The following is a 22,481-nucleotide window of genomic DNA, read 5'->3' on the forward strand; positions in this document are numbered from 1 at the left end:
TATTTCTGTTGTGTTGTTTTTCGCATCCTTTGTTTAAATTGACACCTATCAATCTCTGCTGCTTGGACTTAGTTGACATGCTGAACATGGCCACAAGGGGGAGCTAAATTAACATGCATCGCTAAATTGGCATGAACCAGGCCTCTTAGTTATGGCATCTCTTTTATAACTCCATATCTTTCACAGTGCTCAGAAAATCTTCCAACATGGTTCACTCAATAAACTTGAAATTTAAGCATATTTATCCTTCTAAGAAGTCAAATTGCAATGTGGCTGCTTTGCTACTTCATAGTGAGTTGCTTGCTTTATGCTTGTGGAATTTCCAAGTGCAGTATCATCATGGAGTTCTGAAGGGATCCTTACCCTTATTGTTTGCATTAGTGATTTTCCTGTCACTTGGCTCAGTGTTACAATGGGACCAAATCTAGAGCTATAAATACAATGGCCCAAATCTAGTCTTTGGAAAGTTGGAGACACAACATGCAACTAAGGATGCATGCTGGGCCCCTGTGGAAGACCTGACGCACTGACTTGTGGCGGGAAGTTCCCCTTCTACCCGGATCCTCTGCTGAGCTAGAGTCAGACAGTTCTAATTTACTTAGTCAAGTGGTTACCCAAGAAATATTAGACAGAACAAACCTAGTCTAACTCCTGGGTAATTGCAGAACTGAACCCGCCAATCACTCACAATGACCCACAACTGATTTCCCCGCTGAGTACCTGCCTCTGAGCACCATTGCACACTCCCCCCCCCCCGCCCCCCCCGCCATCCACCTGTCACCCACCCATCTCCCTCATCCACCTCACCACCATGTCCATTCCCTCATTCACACACTCATCCAATCACTAACACCTATGCATTAAGGTGTTAGTCGCCCCCTGCCCCCTCGCATAGTTAATGTTGCAGGTGAACCTGCTTTCTGGTGACAGACCAGCAACTTTTGTATCTGGAAGCAGATATGATAGTGACTTTTAAGGGACAAATGGACAAATACATGATTAGGATGGAAACAGAGGGATATGGTCCCCCAGAAAGGTAGGAGGGGTTTATTTCAGTCGGCCAACATGGTCGGCACAGGCTTGGAGGGCCTAAGGGCCTGTTCCTGTGCTGTAATGTTCTTTGTTCTTATTTCCAGTATTGTATTCAGCTCTTTTACTTTCGACTTAGCTAGTTACTCCCGGCTAGCTCCAATTTGTTGTGGAACCAAATCTAAAAAACAAAAATTGACCAGTGAAAATTTTATTTTCAAACTAAATTTAAACTTTTAAATTTTATTTTCAATTTTAAATCTAAATTTAGTAAAAGCGAGTTTTCTGGGTGGTTCTGTTGTATGGCACCAAATAATAGAGTTCGGGACATTTCCTGGTTTAAGTGTTGATTTTGTTGAGGCAGTGACAGGCTTCTTACAATTAGTTCCTACATTTCCGTACTAGGGAGGGTGACGATCAGCCAGCCTTTCTGATCTGATTACTATCAATGATCCTTGATGGATGAACTAACATTTTGGTGGAAGAGGAGGGATTCACTTTAATATCCCATGTCAAAAGCTTATTGACTTACCATCTGGGCTAACCTGTGAAGAATTGGTCCACGTGGAAGCAAAGGGCTGCCTTACGCCACCCACACAATTATGTCGTAGCATAAAACATCACATCTGGGGAAAAGAGAAAATTGGATAGGGAGTAAGAAGGCACATCCAAGAATTCATGGATCTGGAAGGCAACCACCATATTACCCCAGCTTTTTCAGTCTATGCATGTGGTAAGTGATTGATGAATCTTAGGTTAGGCCTCAGCTGGACAATTGTGTTCAATTCTGAGCATCATGCTTTCGAAAGGATGTCAAGGTGTTGGAGAGAGTGCTGAGAAGATTTGCCAGAATGGTACCACGGATAATGGATTTCAGTCATTTATAGAAACCATTGAAACTATGGTTATTGTTAGCACAGAGAAGATAAAGAGATGATTTAACAGAGGTGTTCAACATGGGGTTTTGATAGAGTACATGAGGAGAAACTGCTCCCAATAGCATAGGGTTGATGACCAGAGGACACAACTTTAAGGTCATTGTTAAAAGAACCAGAGGGTGTGCAAGACAATGTGTTACGGTCTACATGAAAGAATAGTAGAAGCAAATTCAGCAGTGACTTTCAAAAGAGAACTTAATACGAATTTAAAGAGAAAATAATTGCAGGGCTATTGAGAAAGAGTGGAAGAATGGGACTAACTAAATTGTTTTTTCAAAGTGTCGTCAAAGGCTGTTTGGGCTGAATGGTCTGCCAAGGTGTATTATTCAGTTCTATGATGACTGATGGGCTCTTTATCATTCTATCAGATGGAGTTGAGAGATGTTGAACGCAAGATTGCACAACAAGCTGCCAAGCTTGAGGGAGTAGATGTGAGCCGAACAATGCAGCAGGTCAACCAGGAGAAGCAAGAGATGCAATTACAAGCGAAGACAGGTAAGAAAGAATGAAAATAGTTGTGAATTGGACAAATGCTTGGATTCCCCTCCATGTAGCCCATTCCAGCCAGTCAGCTCAGACAGAAGGCAGGAATGCCATCATGCTTCAGATTCATCAAACAAACCTACTGAGAAACTCTGACTTTTCTGATCACCTGAAGTAGAATTCCTACATGACTCCTATTGTGGGCAAGCCCACTTACCTAAGTCCAAAGGGATTCTTCATAGATTGGCAGTAAGCCAAGCTTATGCACCTTTGAGGGTGCAGGAGTACTGATTAGATTTAACCAGCTAAAACCATAGTCTTCCTTTCACACACCATGTTTGTGTACTTCAGATCACTATTCGGTCATTAGCTCCCATGAATACCTACCCTCAAATGACACAAATTCCAGCCAGAAACAAGTTTATGATCCAGGTCACAAATGAGAAACCGGCCTGACTCAATCATGCTTGACAAATTTACCGGAATTCTTTGAGGATGTAGCTAGTAGTGTTGACCAGGGAGAACCAGTAGATGTGGTTTATTTAGACTTTCAGAAGGCTTTGACAAGGCCTCTTGTAGCTGATTACTATGCAAAGTTAAAGAGATTGAGATTGCCCGTATTTGAAATTGCGGATAATGTCTTGAGATGGATAAAAAATGGTTTAGCAGATAGGAAGCAAAGAGTTGGAATAAATAGGCCTTTTCTTGATTGGCAGACAGCAACTAAAAGTTTAAAAGTAAAGTTTATTAGTCACAAGTAGGCTTACATTAACACTACAATGAAGTTAGTGAAATTCCCACAGTCTGGCGCCTACTTGGGTCAATGCACCCAACCAGCAGTCTTTCAGAATGTCGGAAGAAACTGGTGCATCTGAGGAAACCCACGCAGACACGGGGAGAAAGTGCAAACTCCACACAGACAGCGACCCAAGCCGGGAATTGAACCCAGGTCCCTGGCACTGTGGGGCAGCAGTGTTAACTACTGTGCCACCTTAGTGGGGTTCCACAGGGATCTGTGCTCGGAACCCAATTCTTCACATTACGTATTAATGATTTGGATGAGGGAACTAAATATATTATCTCCAAATTTGCAGATGATACAAAGTTGGGTGGAGGGTGAGTAGTGAGGAGGATGCAGAGATGCTCCAGCATGATTTGCACAGGCTGAGTGAGTGGGCGTATGCATGGCAGATGTAGTATAATGTGGATAAAAATAAGGTTATCCACTTGAGTAGCAAAAATAGGAAGGCAGATTATTATTTGAGTGACTGTAAGTTGAAAGAGGTGGATACTCAGCGAGACCTAATCACTCTGCTGCAGGTGGGTACATTCTGGTATTGCTTACAAGGACTAAAACTCAGTGATCAAATTAACTTGTGAAATTGTCATCAAGTTAAGGGTGGGGAAGAGGGGGAGGTGTGTTGTGTCTGGGAGAGTTGGCTCAAAGACAGCATGATGAAGATGACAGGTTGGCATAAGGTCCTAAGTGGTGTTACGCATCAGTCACTGGAAGTAGGTATGCAGGTATAGCAGGCAGTAAAGAAGGCAAATGCTATGTTGACCTTCATAGCAAAAGGAATTGAGTACAGGAATAAGGATGTTTTACTGCAATTGTATAGGACATCGGTGAGGCCACACCTGTATTGTGTGCAGTTTTGGAGTCTTCAGAGGAAGGATGTTCTTGCTATAGAGGGAATGCAGCAAAAGTTTGCCAGGCTGATTCCTGGGATGGCAGGTTTGTCATACAAGGAGAGACTAAATCAGTTAGAATTATATTCGCAGGAGTTTAGAAGAGTGAGAGGGAATATTAAGTTTAGTTTATTTATTAGTGTTGCAAGTAAGCTTATGTTAACACTGCAGTGAAGTGACTGAAAATCCCCTAGTCACCACATTCCAGCATCTGTTTGAGCGAGGGAGAATTTAGCATAGTCAATGCACCAAATGATCTCATAGAAACATACAAAATTCAAAAAGGATTAGACAGGGTAGATTCAGAAGGAATGTTCCCAATGGTAGAGGAGTCCAGAACTAAGAGTCGTTGTTTGAATATAAGGAGTAAAACCTTTTAGGATTGATGTGAGGAGAAATTTCTTCACCCAGAGAGCGTGATTCTGTGGAATTCAAAGCAGGGGGCAGTGCAGTCTTGTCTGGCTCAACCTTTAGATTACAGTCTGTCACTTAGGTCTTTACGCCAACCTTGCATCATCACCGTGCTGTTTCTGAGAAAACTCTCCCAGACACAACACATTTACTCTCTGCTCCCTCCCTGTAACCCCATGAGGAATTTCAAAGTTAATTTGATCACTGGATTTTAGCCCTTGTCAGCAAATACCATGAATTCCACACGTGTGGAAGAGTGAATAGCGCCAGCCATCTAGGATTTGAACTAAATCCACAACAATATATATCCTGGATCAGCAATTTACAATTGGAATGAGGCATATTTGCTACTTTTCAGGCTTGTTTGAAAACAGAGCTCTGTAAAACTGAGTGTTGGATATAGCAGTGTTGAGAATGAATTGTGTTCAATTCTGACATTAAAATTTGAGTGCAGTCACCAATCAGCAAATCCTTTTTGACCCCAAAATTGAATTTGTTTCAATAATCATAGACTGGACAGTAGAGGCCCAGGCTAATATTTTGCGGACATGGGTTCAAATCCCAGCATGGCAGCTGGTGGAATTTAATTTCAGTTAATAAAAAAATCTGCAATTGAAAGCTGGTCTCAGTGATAGTGACTATAATTGTCATTAAAGCCTATCTAGCTCACTCAGGTCCTTCAGGAAAGAAAATCTGCAGTCCTTTACCGAGTCCAGCCTACATGTGACTCCAGAGTCTCAGTAATGTAGTTCACCTCTAACTGCTGCCTTAAATGTCGAAGCAGCCCACTTTATCAAAAATGTTTTTGATAAAGCTCCTAGAACCTTAATGTACGTTGCTTAGAAAAGAATGGATGTTAGGGAACTTGGGGAAATAAGTAGTGATGTCTTGAGGAGTGTACATATAATAGAGAAGGAGTCACTGGAAGTCTTAAAGCACATGAAGGTAGATAAATCCCTGGGACCTGATGAATCAAGCGCATCAAGGTAGACAAATACCCACGACCAGGACACAGTGGGAGGCTAGGGAGGAAATTGTGGGTCCCCTAGCAGAGATATTTGAATCATCGATAGTCACAGGTGAGATGCCTGAAGATTGCAGGGTGGCAAATGTATGGCCTTTGTTCAAGAAGGGCTGCAGGGAAAAGCCTGGGAATTACAGGCAAGTGAGCCTCACGTCTGTAGTGGGTAAGTCGTTGGAAGGTATTTTGAGAGACAATATCTACAGGCATTTAGAGACGCAAGGACTGGTTAGGAACACTCAGCATGGCTTTGTAAGTGGAAAATCATGTCTCACAAATTTGATTGAGTTTTTTGAATGGGTAACCAAGAAGGTGGATGAGGGCAGTGCAGTTGATGTTGTCAACATGGCCTTTAGCAAAGCCTTTGACAAGGTACCACATGGTAGGTTATTGCATTTTTCAAACTGGAGGCCTGTGACCAGTAGTGTGCCTCAGGGATTGGTGCTGGGTCCACTGTTATTTGTCATTTATATTAATGATTTAGATGAGAATTCAGTAGGCATGGTTAGTAAATTTGCAGGTGACACCAAGATTGGTGGCACAGTGGACAGTGAAGAAGGTTATCTCCAATTGCAACAGGATCTTGTTCAATTGGGCCACTGGGCTGACGAATGGCAGATGGAGTTGAATTTAGATAAATGTGAGGTCTTGCATTTTGCTCGAACCAGGGCAGGACTTACTCAGTTAATGGTAGGGTGTTTGAGGAGAGTTCTGGAACAAAGAGATCTAGGGGTGCGTGTTCATAATTCCTTGAAAGCAGAGCCACAGGTGCACTTTGTGGTGAAGAAGGCATTCAGCATGCTTTGTTTCATTGATCAGAACATTGAATACAGGAGTTGGGATGTCTTGTTGAAGTTGTACAAGACATTGGTAAGGCCACACTTGGAATACTGTGTACGGTTCTGGTCACCCTATTATAGAAAGGATATTATTAAACTAGAAAGAGTGCAGAATGGATTTACTCGGATGCTACCAGGACTTGATGGTTTAAGTTATGAAGGGAGGCTGGATAAACTGGGACTTTTTTCTCTGGAGCATACGAGGCTCAGGAGCGAACTTATAGAGGTCTATAAAATAATGAGGAGCATAGATCAGCTAGGTAGTCAACTTCTTTTCACAAAGATAGGAGAGTCTAAAACTAGAGGACATAGGTTTAAGGTGAGAGGGGAGAAATACAAAAGGGTCTAAAGGGTCAATTTTCTTCACACAGAGGGTGGTGAGTGTCTGGAACAAGCTGCCAGGGGTAGTATTAGAGGCAGGTACAATTTTGTCTTCTAAAAAGCGTTTAGACAGTTACATAGGTAAGGTGGATATAGAGGAATATGGGCCAAGTGCGGGCAATTGGGACTAGCTTAGGGGTTTAAAAAAAGGGGTGGCATGGACAAGTTGGGCCAAAGAGGCTGTTTCCATCCTGTAAACCTCTATGTGACTTTATGATTCTGTTAGCAAATGATCTGTTATGCAGCCATTGGGGTTGGGCGTATAAATTAGAGTATTAAGTGTATTGGATATGGATGTCAAATCGAAAACTGAATGACGCTGATCATCAAAGATCAAGTCCGCAGTGGAAATACTAGCAGTCGATGCGGTGACTGGGATGATGCGTTGCGGTAATACTTTCCAGCACTGAGATATCTTTCTTTGTGGCTTTGTGTACCAGTGAAAGAAAATGCCACCACAAGGACCGAAATTATCTTCTTTTTAAATTGAAACTTTGATCCTTCATCTCTCTGAAAGTCACTTTTTTTTGTTCAACTGCTGTATTTTTTTGTCTCCGCGAGGAATAACAATTGGAATTACTGAGTCTACACATTGCAAGGGGGCAGTGGTTGAAGTGGAATGTGTGTGTGCTGAGCACTGAAAGTGATAACCCACCTGCCGTTTTTAAATGAATGATCAAAGATCAATTGAATTTGTTATCGAGCTAGTTGACTGGGATAGTAGGGGGCCACATAGTGGCATAGTGGTTAGCACTACCTCACAGCGCCAGGAACCTGGGTTCAATTCCCGGCTTGGGTCACTGTCTGTGGAGTTTGCACATTCACCATGGGTTTCCTCTGGGTGCTCCGATTTCCTCTCACAGTCCAAAGATATGCAGGTTAGGTGCATTGGCCATGCTAAATTGTCCTTTAGTGTTAGGGGGACCAGCTAGGGTAAGTGCATGATGTTATGGAGATAGGGCTTGGGTGGGATTGTGGTTGGTGCAGACTTGATGGGCTGAATAGCCTCCTTCTTCACCGTAGGATTCTATGATTCTATGTTAGTATGCTGCCCACAGCAGGACACAGTTGATCTGGGCAGTCTGTTTTCTGCGGGCAAGTTAGAAATAAAGGTGGCATGGAAGGGAGAGGGGTCACATCATTTGGCCAGTGCCTTGTGCACATCAGGGTGTAACCCCTCCCCCAACTTGTCACTTCCCCCTTTAGTTCCTCACCAACTGCCCTCCAATCCAGCCCGCACCCCAACACCCCACCTCCGGTAAAAGTCCAGCCAAATGTTTTTGAAAGCTTAAATTTTGTTATTTTGAGCCTTTGAATGGGAATTAAGGATTTGGTTTTCTTGAACAGCACATAAGAGGGCCATTTGACCCATCATGCACGTACCAGCTCTCTGCTTGAGCAGCTCAGCTAGTCCTTATAACCCAGCAAATATGTTCCCTTCTGTTAATTATCCAAGTTCCTTTGAAAGCTGATGTTAAAAAAAGTCTTTTTTCCCTCATTGTCATGGATTCTTCTGCCATTTGCCTTGAAACGTTGTCCTCTGGTTCACAATGGGAATAGTTCCTTTCATCTCTCATCCAGAACCTTCATGATTTTGAACACCCCTATCAGATATTCTCTTCTCTCCAGCCCCAGCTTCTGCAGTCTATTCACTTAATTTAAGTTTTTCATCCCTGGAACCTTTCTCAAAAATCTTTTCCTCACCTTCTTCAAAGCCTTTACATCCTTCTTAAAATGTGGTGCTTAGAATTGGGCACAATGCTCCATTTGATTTGATTTGATTTATTATTGTCACATGTATTAGTTTACAGTGAAAAGTATTGTTTCTTGCACGCTATACAGACCAAGCATACTGTTCATAGAGAAGAAAAGCAGAAAAAGTAGAATGTAGTGTGACAGTCATTACTAGTGTGTAGAGAAAGGTCAACTTAATATGAGTCCTTTTAAAGGCAGATGGCAGTAGGGAAGAAGTTGAACCAGTGTTTCATAAAGATGCATCATAATTTTGTTGCTTTTGTACAGTCTGCCTTTATTTATAAAGCCCAGGATCTTATATGCAATAAACACTTTCTCAACCTATCCTGCCACCTTCAACAATTTCTGCAGATATACCCCAGGGTCCTCTGCTACTGTGCCCTTTTAGAATTGTATTCTTTATTTCCTCTTGTCACTCCTTATTCTTATCAAAACATATCCACCACTTTCACCATCTGTCTATATTCTCTGGAAGTCTATTACTATCCTTATCAACAGTAAATAGTTCTTCTGTATTTTGTCATCAGCAAATGTTTAAAAAGTACTCTGTACAGCCAAGTCTAGCCCATTAATATACATCGAGAAAGAATGGTCCCAGTACTGACCGAAACCTAGCATGTACCTTCCATCAGTCTGAAACACTATAAGCGGAATTCTTCCATGGCCCTGAGGGCAGGTTCAATGGTGATGGGGGCAGGATTGGAGAATTTGATAGATCCAAGTATCGGTTTTATGCCAGTTTGAATTTCCCACGGTATCTTCCACTGGTGCCCATCCCCATGGTAGATCAGAAAACCTGCTGGAGGTTGAAGTGAAACTGATTTGCATCCTGCTGATAAGATGCAGATGAAGGCCTAACCAAAATCTTCCCTCCCACGCCTGATTCTCCACAACCCTAGTAGGAAAATACACTGGCGTGCCGATGTCAGAACTCACCCTAAACAGTGCCTGGGGCTGCTTCCAGAGTTCGGATTGGAGGCTCGGAGCAATACTGGACCAGGACTGAAGTGAGTGGAGGGAACATCTATAGGTGGATCCTCCTGATTCCAGATTCAATGTCATCCACGAGGCCCATCTTCCAGCATCAATGTTCCTGGAGATCAAATATCCTCCTCAAGAGGTCCATCTTCTGACCTCAGAGTGATCCCAGAGATTCACCTTCTTTTGAGTAAGTCCAAATTGTTTCTTCAATAGTGGGTTAGCTATGTTGGGAGCCTTTTCAAGATGCCATCTGATGTGACAGCAGTCAATGCGTCTACAGGTCTGCCCCACCACGAACAAGGCACAAGACACAAGGTACATGCTTGACTAATTAATGTGGATAGGTCTGGAAGACATGGTTTCCCGCCAGCCTCTGCAATCGTAAACAAAAGTAGTTCAAGATAGGAGAATTCTGCCCCTGTGTTTTCCGCCATTCAGTTATCTTCATATTCACACCTCTGCTATTCCTTTTGTTCCATCGGCTTTGATTTTACCAAAAAGTATGTTATTATGGCATTTGATCAAACGCCTTTTGGCAATCCTTATACATCTCATCATCCACATTATTCTAATCAATTCTATCTGTTAGCTTCATCAATAAAGTTAATCAAGTTAATTAAACATGATTTGAAACTTTAATAAATCCATGCCTATTTTCCTTAATAAATCAACACTTATCTAAATGACTGTTAATTTTGTCCCAATTATCATTTTTAAACCACTGAGATTAAACTAACTGACCTGTAGTCACTGGACTAATCTTCACTTCCTTTTTTGAACAAGGATGTGGCATTTACAATTCTTCAGTCTTCTCCAGTTTGCAAGGAGAATCAAAAGATTAGTGCCAATTCTTCTGCTATTTCCACCCTTACTTTCCTGTGTGTCCTGGGATGCATCATGTCTACTCCTCACTGACTTATCAACTTTAAGTACAACCTGCCTCTCAAATACCCTCCACTTTATCAACTCTGGCCTACCCAGCGTCCAAGCAACCTCCACTTTCACTATGGCTTTGGCTGTATCTTTTTCATTGATAAAGACAGATGCAAAGTGTAGTCAGTTCGTATCTTAGTCAGGCCCTCTGCCTCCAAGCATAAATCTCCTCGCTAGTCTTGGTATCTGTAATGCTTCAAGCCAATAAGACTATGCAGCCTATGCAATAATTATTTAAAGAATTTTTTTGTTAATTCTTTTTCCTAAGTGCATAGAATTAATGCATAAGAAGGAAACATCATAGATTTTGATAGCAAATTTTACTATCCTAGAGTAATGTTGAGATGTAGTCACAGTCGTAATGTAGGGACGGCATGGCAGCCAATAGGCAAGCAGTAAAGTTGAAATGTAAATTAAGCATTTATGGCATTGCGATGGGCCATTGGCCCCAACAGGCCAATGCTGGTATTTACGCTGCACACAAACCTCCTGTTTCATCTACCATCATCAACATATCCTTTATTCTTTTCTCCCTTATGATGCTTACCTAGTGTCACAGAATTATAGAATCCCTACACTTCAGAAGGAGACCCTTCAGCCCATCAAGTCTGCACTGATCACAATCCACCTAGCCCTATTCCTGCAGCCCTATGCATTCACCTTGCTAGTCCCCCTGATACTAAGGGACAATTTAGCATGGCCAATCCACCTAACCCACATATCTTTGGACTGTGGGACAAAACCAGAGCACCCAGAGGAAACCATGCAGACATGGGGAGAATGTGCAAACTCCACATAGACAGCGACCCAAGCTGCGAATCGAAGCCAGGTCCCTGGCTCTGTGAGGCAGCAGTGTTAACCACTGTGCCACCGTGCCGCCCTAAAACTGTCCTTTGAACTTAACCATGCAATTCATTTTTACTGCCTGTGGCAGGAAATTCTACATTCCACTGGTCCCATAGACAACGAGATAAATGAGAAGCTAATCTGTTTTTAGTGATGATCGTGAAGAGATAAACATTAGCCATGAAACCGGGAAAAGCTTAGCTATTCTGCAAATAGATAAATGAGATCTTCGAGCCCACATATGGCCTTGATTTCACATCTCATTCAAAGAACAGCACCTCTAGAAGTGTGGCCTTCCCTTAATACTGCACTGAAGTGTCGAATTAGAATACATACTACTATCTTAAACCCTTCACCACTTGTCGCAGAAGCAAGATTAGTGAGTTGATCTTGAATTAGGTTAGGAATTGGTTAGATCCTGATATGCAAATGATTGTTATATTGGCACTTCTGTGTGAGGGTCAGTTGCTAGTGATGGACTACAGGTAGGAGTTTCAATCCTAACAATCTGTATTGATGATCTGCATTAAGACATTGGAAGCCCAGTCTGCAAGTTTGCAAATAATGCAATGGTTTGTGTGGGTGGTAGGACCTTAGGCAAGAAAAGTAAATGACAATTAGATCAAGATGCGATGAAGAACTAATCTTACATCTGTCAGATGTCACTCAATATAGATCAGTGTAGCATTTTGCAAATAGAGATGGAAAATTAACAGTGTATAAAACCAAGCAAAGTTCAGAGCTAGGTCCATTGAGCAGGAAATGGGCCAAGGTGTTCTCGTATACTAATCTTGAAAGATTCACAACCAGTGTAGAAAACTGTGACAAAAGCTACTATAGTCTTAGCATGTATCATATGGAGGACCCAAGATAAAACAAAACCTCTCATATTGTTCTTATAAAAAGCCATGATTAAGCCTCACCTGGAACACTGTATTCAGTTCAGTGCTCCCAGATGCTGAGTAATATAGAGGGCCTGAATGAGGCCAGGAACTCTAGACCAGTATGTGATAAACAACCTAAGATCATTTAGTATATAGTTGCTGTTAGGCATGGGTATTTTGCAAATTGGAAGATTTGTAAGAAACAAACTCACCTGAAATGACTGGCTTTCTTTTTATGTATTTGTAACACTTTTAAGTGTGATAGTTATCAACATAGGCTTAAAGAGCCAGTGATCTTTACTTCAGAAAAGCAATTTTTTAATTCTTTTCTGGGACATGGGTATCGCTGGCTAGGCCAGCATTTATTGCCAATCCCTAGTTGCCCTTGAGAAGGTGGTGGTGAGCCACCACCTTGAATTGCTGCCGTCCATAAGAACATAAGAACTAGGAGCAGGAGTAGGCCACCTGGCCCCTCAAGCCTTCTCCGCCATTCAATAAGATCATGGCTGATCTTTTCGTGGACTCAGCTCCACTTATCTGTCTGCTCACCACAACCCTTAATTCCCTTACTGTTCAAAAATTTACTTATCCTTGCCTTAAAAACATTCAATGAGATAGCCTCAACTGCTTCACGGGCAGGGAATTCCATAGATACACAAGCCTTTGTGTGAAGAAGTTCCTCCTCAACTGAGTCCTAAATCTGCTCCTGCTTATTTTGAGGCCATGCCCTCTAGTTCTAGTTTCACCCACCTGTGGAAACAACTTCCCTGCTTCTATCATATCTATTCCCTTCATAATCTTAAATGTTCTGTAAGATCTCTCCACATTCTTCTGAACTCCAATGAGTTTAGCCCCAGTCTACTCAGTCTCTCCTCATAAGCCAACCCTCTCAACTCTGGAATCAACCTAGTGAATCTCCTCTGCACCCCCTCCAGTGCCAGTATATCTTTTCTCAAGTAAGAAGACCAAAACTGTACACAGTACTCCAGATGTGGCCTCACCAGCACCCTATTACAGCTGCAACATAACCTCACTGTTTTTAAACTCTATCCCCCTAGCAATGAAGGACAAAATTCCATTTGCCGCCTTAATTACATGCAGCACCTGCAAACCAATTCCTTGTGATTCTTGCACAAGCACTCCCAGGTCCCTTTGCACAGCAGCATGCTGCAATTCTTTACCATTTAAATAATAGTCCATTTTGTTGTTATTCCTACCAAAATGGATGACCTCACATTTACCAACACTGTATTCCATCTGCCAGAACCTCACCCACTCATTTAGACTATCGATATTCCTTTGCAGACTTTCAGTGTCCTCTGCACACTTTGCCCTGCCACTCATCTCAGTGTCATCTGCAAATTTTGACACACGACACTTGGTCCTCAACTCCAAATCATCTAAGTAAATCGTAAACAATTGGGGTCCCAATGCAGCTCCCTGTGGCACACCACTAGCCACTGATCGCTAACCAGAAAAACACCCATTTACCTCCACTCTTTGCTTATGTTCTGTGGGTTGACCCACAATGCTGTTAGGAAGGGAATTCCAGGATTTTGACCCAGCGACTGCAAAGAAACAGCGATATCTTTCCAAGTCAGGATGGTGAGTGGCTTGGAGGGAAGAATAAGATAGGAAATCAAGGCCATATGTGGACATTCATCCATTTGAAGAGTAGGCAGGTTTCCCCCGGTGTCTTGACCAATGTTTATCCTTCCACAATCATCATATTGACACTCCGCTACCCCCCCGCCCGCCTTCACTTCAGTCATGGTCCAGGGTTGCTCCCAACCTCCATCTTGAATTCTGCAGGCAGTGCCAGGCACTGTTAAAGTGAGTTCTGACATCTGCATGCTAATGTATTTTCTTGCTGGCATTGTGGAGAATCAGGTGTTGGAGGGAAGATTCATCTGTATCTCATGAGCGGGATGCAAATCTAGTCTCTAGTGGGTTCCCTAATCTGTCATGGTGGGAACAAATGGCAGGCACTGTGAGAAATTCACACCGCATAAAACAGATATTTGGATCTGCCAAATTTACCTCTCCTGCCCCCACGACCATTGAACCTGCTATCGGGGCCATGGGAGAATTCCACCTAGCATGTGGAAAATGATTGTTTTTCAGACTGATGGAAGCTATGTGTTTGGTTTCGGTAAGTATTGGGACTATTCTTTCTCAATGTATATTAATGATTGAGACTTGGCTGTACAGGGTACTTTTTAAACATTTTCTGATGACACAAAATTAGAATGAAACAGACTGACTTCCTAACTGAGGCTGACATAGCAGCACGTAAAGGGGAGGTGAGGTTTTGGGGAGTTTACACAATCAATGTTTTTTGGCAATTAAACCACTTCTGATGAATGTCTCCCACAGTGCTGCACCCCCTCCCCCACCCATTGCCTTACCTTCCCCCATTGCCATCATCTCAGGAATTGCATGCACCATCTGGTCTTTTCCTGCCTCTTGAATATGTAATATTCATATCCACTGTGCTACCGGCACAATAGCACAGTGGTTAGCACTGCTGCTTCACAGCTCCAGGGTCCTGGGTTCGATTCCCGGTTCAGGTCTGTGTGGAGTTTGCACATTTTCCTCATGTCTGCATGGGTTTCCTTTGGGTACTCCGGTTTCCTCCCACAGTCCAAAGATGTGCCGGTTAGGTTGATTGGCCATGCTAAGAAATTGCCCCTTAGTATCCAGGGATGCGTAGGTTAGAGGGATTAGTGGGTATAATATGTAGGGATATGGGAGTAGGGCCTGGGTGGGATTGTGTTTGGTGCAGACTCGATGGGCCGAAGGGCCTCTTTCTGCACTGTAGGGTTCTATGATCTATGATCTATGATCTAGGTCCATAGATTACTGATCTAACAACACTCAATTTTAGAATTCTCATCCTTGTCTTCAAACTCCTCCTTCTGTCCCTACCCGGCTGTGTAATCTTCAGCTCCATAACCCTATGAGATCACTGCGTTTCTTCCACATGGGCCATTTGTGCTCCATTTCATTCCCTTTTCTTCAGCATCAGTGGCTGTGCCTTCAGCTGATTAAGTTCTGAAATTCCCTTGTTAAACTTCTCTATATCTGTACTCTTCCCTCTCATCCTTTGAGCTACTCCTGAAAGCTCTACCTCTTTAACCAGGTGTTTGATCACCTATAACTCCTTACCTAGATCTTGAAAATACTCTTGTGATGTATTTTGAAATGTCTCATTAAGTTAAAGGTGATATGTAAATACAAGTTATTGTCTTCTAATTGGAGCAGCTTAACTGACAATTCAGGACTGCTCTAATGACTCGTTGAAAGGTGAGACGGGAATGCAGATTTCAAAGTGAAACTGTTATTTGTATGTTACCAACGACCTGATGAAATCTGCAGCTCTTTGCAGAGTCTTGACTTTTTGACATGGACATGCTGTGCTAACACTGTTTCCATTGTAGTGTCAAATAAAATTGAACTGAGGCGGAAAATGATTGAAGAGCAGCAAGAACAGATCCAGCTACTGAAAAGCATTGTCAATGAGGTCAGAGCTGAAAAACTGCAGATCGCCAGCAACATGCAGCGACGTCAACAGCTGGAGGAGCAGCGCGCAGAATTTTCCACGGAGATTCAATCCTTACAGAGAGAAATACGAGTATGTTGCTTTTGGTATTGTTCATATCCTTCAAAAGCAAACTACTATAGCCTTAAGAGCCATATCTTTCATTCAGTTATCCTGCTATCTGAATGCACGTTCATTTACAGTGCAGTCATGCCTCATGCTCAGATGCTATCCTACATTGTCTTAACTGATATAATTCTTATACTTTAGATGGAATATTAATTCCTGTGTGGGTTTGATCCAGGGGAGTTTAGAACTGGAGTGCAGTAGTAGATGTTACATTTTTATTTCCGCACTTGATAATGGAAATAATTTGTCGATTAGAACTGCTACTTGTGTAGTAGTGATACGCCCCCGAGACTGTCCACTGTCCCCATCTTCAAGTGAATGAATATCCAAACGTCTCATTTATCTCCTCTGGCTACGTCAGGCTGTTTTTAGAGTCTGTCATATTTGTTGCTTTATCCAAACCCATCTTCCTCGCACTCCCCATCAAGGCACTCTCAACCTCTTTCCTGAAGGGCTAGGCCTTGTATGCTGAGACCCCATAGTCTCGACTATATGCTGAAGTATCTGGAGTGAGAACAATTGTCTGACTGAGCCAGGTTGCCGTGGAACCAAGGTTAATGCTTCGTAGAGAAGATTGATAGGAAACGTCTCCAGTGAAAGCAGGAGAAATTGTCTAAGTTGCCTTCGCGTGGCTCGGGTAATTCTTAACAAGACAAGAAAGTCATTGGTTTGGTACGTTCCTTTTTTTGATGACTCAGATAGTTGACTTCACCATATTGGACAGGACATAAAAAGCCAACTTAGGTTTCATAGGGCCTGATCTTTCCAAAAATTTGCACTCGTTTTCGGGCAGTAAATTCGGGCATCAGGCCTGTAATGCGATCTGCACCCAAAACCGAGCAGATCACGCCTTTACCAACACCCGATTTGGGCGCAGATCTGGTCAGACCCCCCCCACCCCTGGCAGAACACACCCCCAACTACCTGGATTGCTGCTCTCCCTCCACCATCCTTCTGACCTGCACTCGTTGATGTGGAGATGCCACCATTGGACTTGGGTAAACATAGTAAGAAGCGCAGACCAGACCGGAGTTGGCAAAAAGCATGTGGGCTCACTGGAATGAGGATTCCAGGCTTGGATCCGTTTTACGTCCGGACCCAGCACTTAGCCTCCGATTGGTAAAATCTGGTCCATAGTCTTGATGCCCACAGAGTGACCCCAGTTTCCCCCACCGTGTGCATGTGTACAAATATTGCACGAGGACAGAACTGAACTTTGCTTGTGATGCTCTTCCCTCCCTCTCCGTCCACTGGCTCCCTCACCTGTCGTTATTATTCACTGCAAAGGCTGATGTAAAGCCTGATGAGTGGAGCAAGGTACGCCTGGGCTGCTGGAGCATATAAAACCTGCATCGTATCCTGTGTAAACTGCTGCTAGAAAGTAAAATTGGAGCTAGGTGATGAACATAATCTTGACTGAAAGACCAGTTAGTCAATGTTGTTGCAGCAATGAGCCTCACTAAATGCACAAGTCCAAAGTAAAATTGTAATAACAATTTATAGGGCCTGATTTTACCATTTTCATTCTATGTGCTGAATCATGGCGTAATTCAGATCCGACTTGGAAATCTGCTTTCAGGGGCCTCCGTGCGCTCTCAGCCTGAAAAAGAAATCGTGGGCTTGATCGCGCTGTGGACGGGGATTAGCATGCCGGAAACGATCGGAGCTCTGAACTGCGCATGAGCAGTTAGAAAAACATTTGAAAAAGCGCGCCCATTCAGATCGCTCTCGGGCTGCAGGAAGCAGAGAAAGCGACCCGGGGGTGGAAAATGGAACAATGGTGCGCACACACACATCATTGCCCCCCGTTATCAACCCCCCCACCATTACCCCCACACATCACTATCCCCCTTATCAACCCCTCCCCCCCCACTACCCACAGACATCACGGTTTCCCTTATCCACCCCCTCCCCCACTACCCACACACATCACTGTCCCCCATTAGTCATCCCCCCCCCCCAACTACCCACACACATTGTTGTTCCCCTTATCCAAACCCTGTTACCTACAGACATCACTGTCCCCCTTATCCACACCCTTCACTACCCACACACGTCACTGTCCCCCTTATCCACCCCCTGTTACCTACACACATCGCTGTTTCCCTTATCCAACCTCTCCCGTTACCCACAGACATCACTATCCCCCTTATCCACACCCCCCACTACCCACACACATCGTTGTTCCCCTTATCCAACCCCCGTTACCCAGACGCATCGCTGCCCCTCTTATCCACCCCTCCCGTTACCCACAGACATCACTGGCCCCTTAGCAATCCCCCTCCGCTACCCAGACTGATGGCCACCCCTGCCCACTTCCCATCCCCACCAATTGCCCACAGAGTGGCAGCAGGCCCCCACCAGAAATCTGTTTTCCCCCCCCCACCCCCACCAGTGAGCGATTGGGCCACCCCCCTCTCCCCCACCAGGGATATATCTTACCCCTCTTCCCCTTCTGCCCCTCTCCAGGCAACGATCTGGCCTCACCCACTTCCCCCTCCTTTCCCCCAGAGGAACATCTGACCCGCCTCCTCCGCCCTCCCACCAGACAACAGTCGGCCCTCTCCCTGCCCCTTCCAGAGATACATCTGCCCTGTCTCTTCCTCCTCCCCCCTCCCCCCTCCCCCCTCCCCCCACCAAACCAGACAATGACCTGGCCTCACTCCTCCTCCTCCGTGTCCCCCCCGCCCCCCCCAACACTTCAACCAGCAAATGTCTGACCTGCCTCCCTTCTCTCTCACCACCAATGATCTGAGTCAGAGAGCTGTTGGAAGCTCTGAACGCGCCTTTTCAGCAGCTGGTGCGCCCGGTTCAGACTTTTATTTAGCAGGTCCATTACAGCACAGTTCCAGATTGGCAAACGTGGTGGTAAAGGGGGAAATGCTGATAAAGTTGGGTGGGCAGTTCATTAATTCAATTTAAATGCTTGCAAATGTGTTTAAATCGCCATTGTGCCCCTTCTGGGTGCAAAGCGGATCGCCACTATTCCCGGGTTTGAATAAAGTGACAGCCTGCGCAGATGCGAGCATGGATCGCATTAATGGCCTCACACCTGACTTTACCACGTTTCGGGTGCGTCGCAATGGTAAAATCGGGCCCATAGTGTGCAATTTTATCGTAGCATGTTTGCCAAGTATGAATGAAATGGATGTTCATTAAAATGAATTTATTCTCTTGCAGGAATCGAAGGATCAGTTATCTCCACTTGCTGCAGCTCTAGATAAACTACAGCAAGAAAAGCAGGAGCTGATCAAGAGGAAAGATACCAGCTTCAAGGAGATACAAGAGAAGGTCAGGCATGACATACTTTGCTTGAAATCCAATTAAATGTCTTGAATTACAGCCCAGGATTGCTGGTCTAAATGTGCATGCCTCAGTCTGGTGGTTTATTGTGAAGAACATGCAGTACAGAAAATAGGCCATTTGGCCCAACTGGTCCATGCTTCTCCAGAGCCTAAACCCACTCCTCTCCTAAACCTGTTTCTGGTGTAACTTGATCTATATGGTGATCAGGTTTGCACCTGGAAGCACCCATGCTATTCACCCTCTTTGCCATGCTACATTTTGTGATAGTGAGGACTATGCCAGTTTTTTCACTTCAACTGTGTAGGGACAAATCTTGGTCAATTTTAATTGTGCTTTTCTTCAGCTGATTGCAGATCTCTTTTTTTAATAAAAATACACAAATATTCCCTTAGGCACTTGATAATAAACAGGAGAGTACTTAGGGATGGGCAATAAGTATGGTGGCACCGTGGTTAGATACAGTGGCAAGGACTCAGGTTCGCTTCCTGGCTTGGGTCACTGTGTGGAGTTTGCACATTCTCCCTGTGTCTGTGTGAGTGTCCTTCGTGTGCTCCAATTTCCTCACACAGTCCTTAAGATGTGGTGGTTAGGTGGATTGGCCGTGCTAAATACTCGCTCAGTGTAGCCAAACAGGCGCCGGAGTGTGGCGACTAGGGGATTTTCACAGAAACTTCATTGCAGTGTTAATATAAGCCTGCTTGTGACACGAATCAATAAACTTATAAATGCTGGCCTGGCCAGCCACACCTACATGTCCTGAATGAATTTCTTAAAAAAAAGACCAATCATTTTAGAAATGGATTCCAATTCTAAGAATTTGGCTTTAATTGTCTGGCAAATCGGGATGAGTTTCTTCAATTATTTTACCAGTTTTAAGATGCAGGGTGGCAGTAAGGTTGAAAAGATTGGATGAGAGAAAAAAAGCAAACTAGAAAGCAGAGATTATGACACCAAACTTGTATTTTAAAAGCTGACATGAGGAAGGAATGATGAAGGGAAGAGATGACTATGACAGTTTTGAGATCCTGAGGAACGGATGAGGTGAATGTTGACGGAGCGAAGATGGAATTGCTTGTGGAATTGCTAACATTTAGGGAAAGTTTCAGAAAAACTCACTGAATGCTCTCTCCCTTTTTTCTGCTTTCATTAATATTACAAAGCATGAGAAGTTGGATTATACATGGAGAAAGGACTAGTTTATCAGATGGCGAGTGTTTTTATTTTGTAACCTGCCCAGTAGAGTGGGCGAGTTCTTGGCAGAAACTGCGCAGGTAATGGAATATATTTGCCTTGTGTGAACTTGTGCTTTATAAAGCTTTAAGAGTGCTGAGACAGAGAAGGATTTTATACGAAAGAAGAATCGGAGCTTATAAATCAAAGGTATGTTCTTCAATTGTAATTCTTTTTTCCAGATAAATGAAATCAGAGAAAAAGCCAAAAATATTGATGCTTATGCGAGGGAAATTGAGAGATATGTCAAGGACAGAAGAGATGAACACAAAGAGGTAAACTTGGCTGTTAAAGAGTGAGCAGTAGCTAACTGCAATCTTCTTGATTTACTTTAATGTCTGTGTATTTCTTCTATTTCTAAGCAAAAAGAATCCGAGCTTCAGGATACAGTGACTCAAATAAATGAAGCTGAAAAGCAACGAGAGAACATCCAAAAAGATATGGAGACTACGAGAAAGGATATTGATATGCAGAAAGTAAGGGAAGAATTTTGCTTTCACTTACTGATGTACATTCACATTGTATCACAAACAATATTGATTCGCGCAGCTTGAATTGTGTCCAAAAGCAACAAAGTTCTGGAAATCAGCAATTAAATCCAGCTATTCACAATATCCATCAATAATTTGGATGAGGGAACCAAAAATAATATTGCCAAGTTTGCTGATGACACCAAACTTGGTGGTAATGTACATGGTGATGATTGATTTGGACAAATTAGGTGATGGGAAAATACATGGCAGATGCAGTACAAGGTGAATAAATGTGAAGTTATCAACTTCAGATGGAGGATGACAGAGTAGTATTTAAGTAATAATGGATTGAGAAGTGTTCATGTACAAAGGGACCTGACTGTCCTTAAAAGCCAGTTACAGAAAACAAGCATGTAGGTACAGCAAACAGTTAGAAGGCAAATAGTATGTTGGCCATCGTTGCAAGAGGTCTTGAGTACAGGAGCATGAATGCCTTACTACAGCTGTATAGAGCCTTGCTGAGACCAAACCTGGAGTATTGTGTGCGATTTGAGTCTCCTTATTTAACGAAGGATATAGTTGCCATAGAACGGGTGCAGCAAAGTCTCAAGAAATGGAGTAGACCACTTAGAACTGGAGATGACTTCACTCAGAGGATGGTGAACCTGTGGAATTCTCTACCACTGAAAGCTGTGGAGGCCTAATCACTGAACATATTTAAGAAGGACATAGATTTCTGAGCTCCAAAAGTATCAAGAGGTATGAGGAGAGTGAGTGAGTATGATGTTAAGATAAAGGATTAGCCATAGTCATATTGAATGGTGGAACAGGCTGGAAGGGCTGAGTGCCCTATTCCTATTTTCTATGTTTCTCAATAGAAAATGCAGGAAATAGTCAGCAGGTTTGGCAACATTTATGGAGAGTGAAAACAGAGTTAACGGGCAGAATTTTACTCACTTGCTCTGCCCCGCTGGTAAAATTGCACGAGAGCTGAGAAATCAGGATCGCGCCCCATTTCTCAGCTTTTGCAACTGTAAGAGAGCCAGATTTCTGGCAAGTCGGCCTCTGAATCATCCGGACTCACCTGCCTTTACGCTTCGCCAGGAGAGGTTTCCTCAAGTGAGAAAAACACCTGCTCCCCATGAACGGGGAACAATGATGATGTCGTCATCAGTAGAACCAGAGGTCATTGAGGCCGTCCAGAGAGGCCAAGGGTAAGTGGGGGAGTATCCCTTGGGCAGTGACAGCCTGGCAGTGCTGCCCTGGCACCTTGGCACTGCCAGGGCCCAACCTCTGGTGCAGGGCCTACGGGGGTTGGCCTCATAGGGATTGGACCTGAAGGGGCAGTACAATCTGCATGGGTGGTGGGGAGGGGGGTGGGGGGGCGGGGTGTGGTTGGGTGTGTGTTTGCGTGTGCTTGCTGCACTCTGCCTGTGATCATTGAGGGGTGGGGGAAATGGGGCGCGATCGGTCAGGGAGGCTGTATTTCCAGGTGGTGTGGGGCACGTGATCAGGTAAATGTATCAGGAGAACTAGCCAAAGGATGTGGCCAATGGCACAGGTTTAAATAGGCTTCTGGTGATGGGGGATGTAACAAAGCAGTCAGGGAACA

The 22,481-nt window shown here is 43.7% G+C and overlaps 1 protein-coding gene across 1 annotated transcript in view; it reads left to right on the forward strand.

The window, feature by feature from the left end:
* rad50 (RAD50 homolog, double strand break repair protein) overlaps positions 1 to 22,481 on the forward strand; it is a 116,058-nt gene that overhangs the window by 63,820 nt on the left and 29,757 nt on the right. The window contains exons 16-20 of the mRNA XM_080201314.1: positions 2,336 to 2,462; positions 15,631 to 15,824; positions 19,041 to 19,151; positions 20,579 to 20,671; positions 20,759 to 20,872. Of these exons, the coding sequence (XP_080057440.1) occupies positions 2,336 to 2,462; positions 15,631 to 15,824; positions 19,041 to 19,151; positions 20,579 to 20,671; positions 20,759 to 20,872 (639 nt within the window). The remainder of the gene's footprint in view (positions 1 to 2,335; positions 2,463 to 15,630; positions 15,825 to 19,040; positions 19,152 to 20,578; positions 20,672 to 20,758; positions 20,873 to 22,481) is intronic.

This window comes from Carcharhinus amblyrhynchos, chromosome 13, assembly GCF_965287045.1.
Source record: "Carcharhinus amblyrhynchos chromosome 13, sCarAmb.v2.hapA, whole genome shotgun sequence".
NCBI lineage: Eukaryota > Metazoa > Chordata > Chondrichthyes > Carcharhiniformes > Carcharhinidae > Carcharhinus > Carcharhinus amblyrhynchos.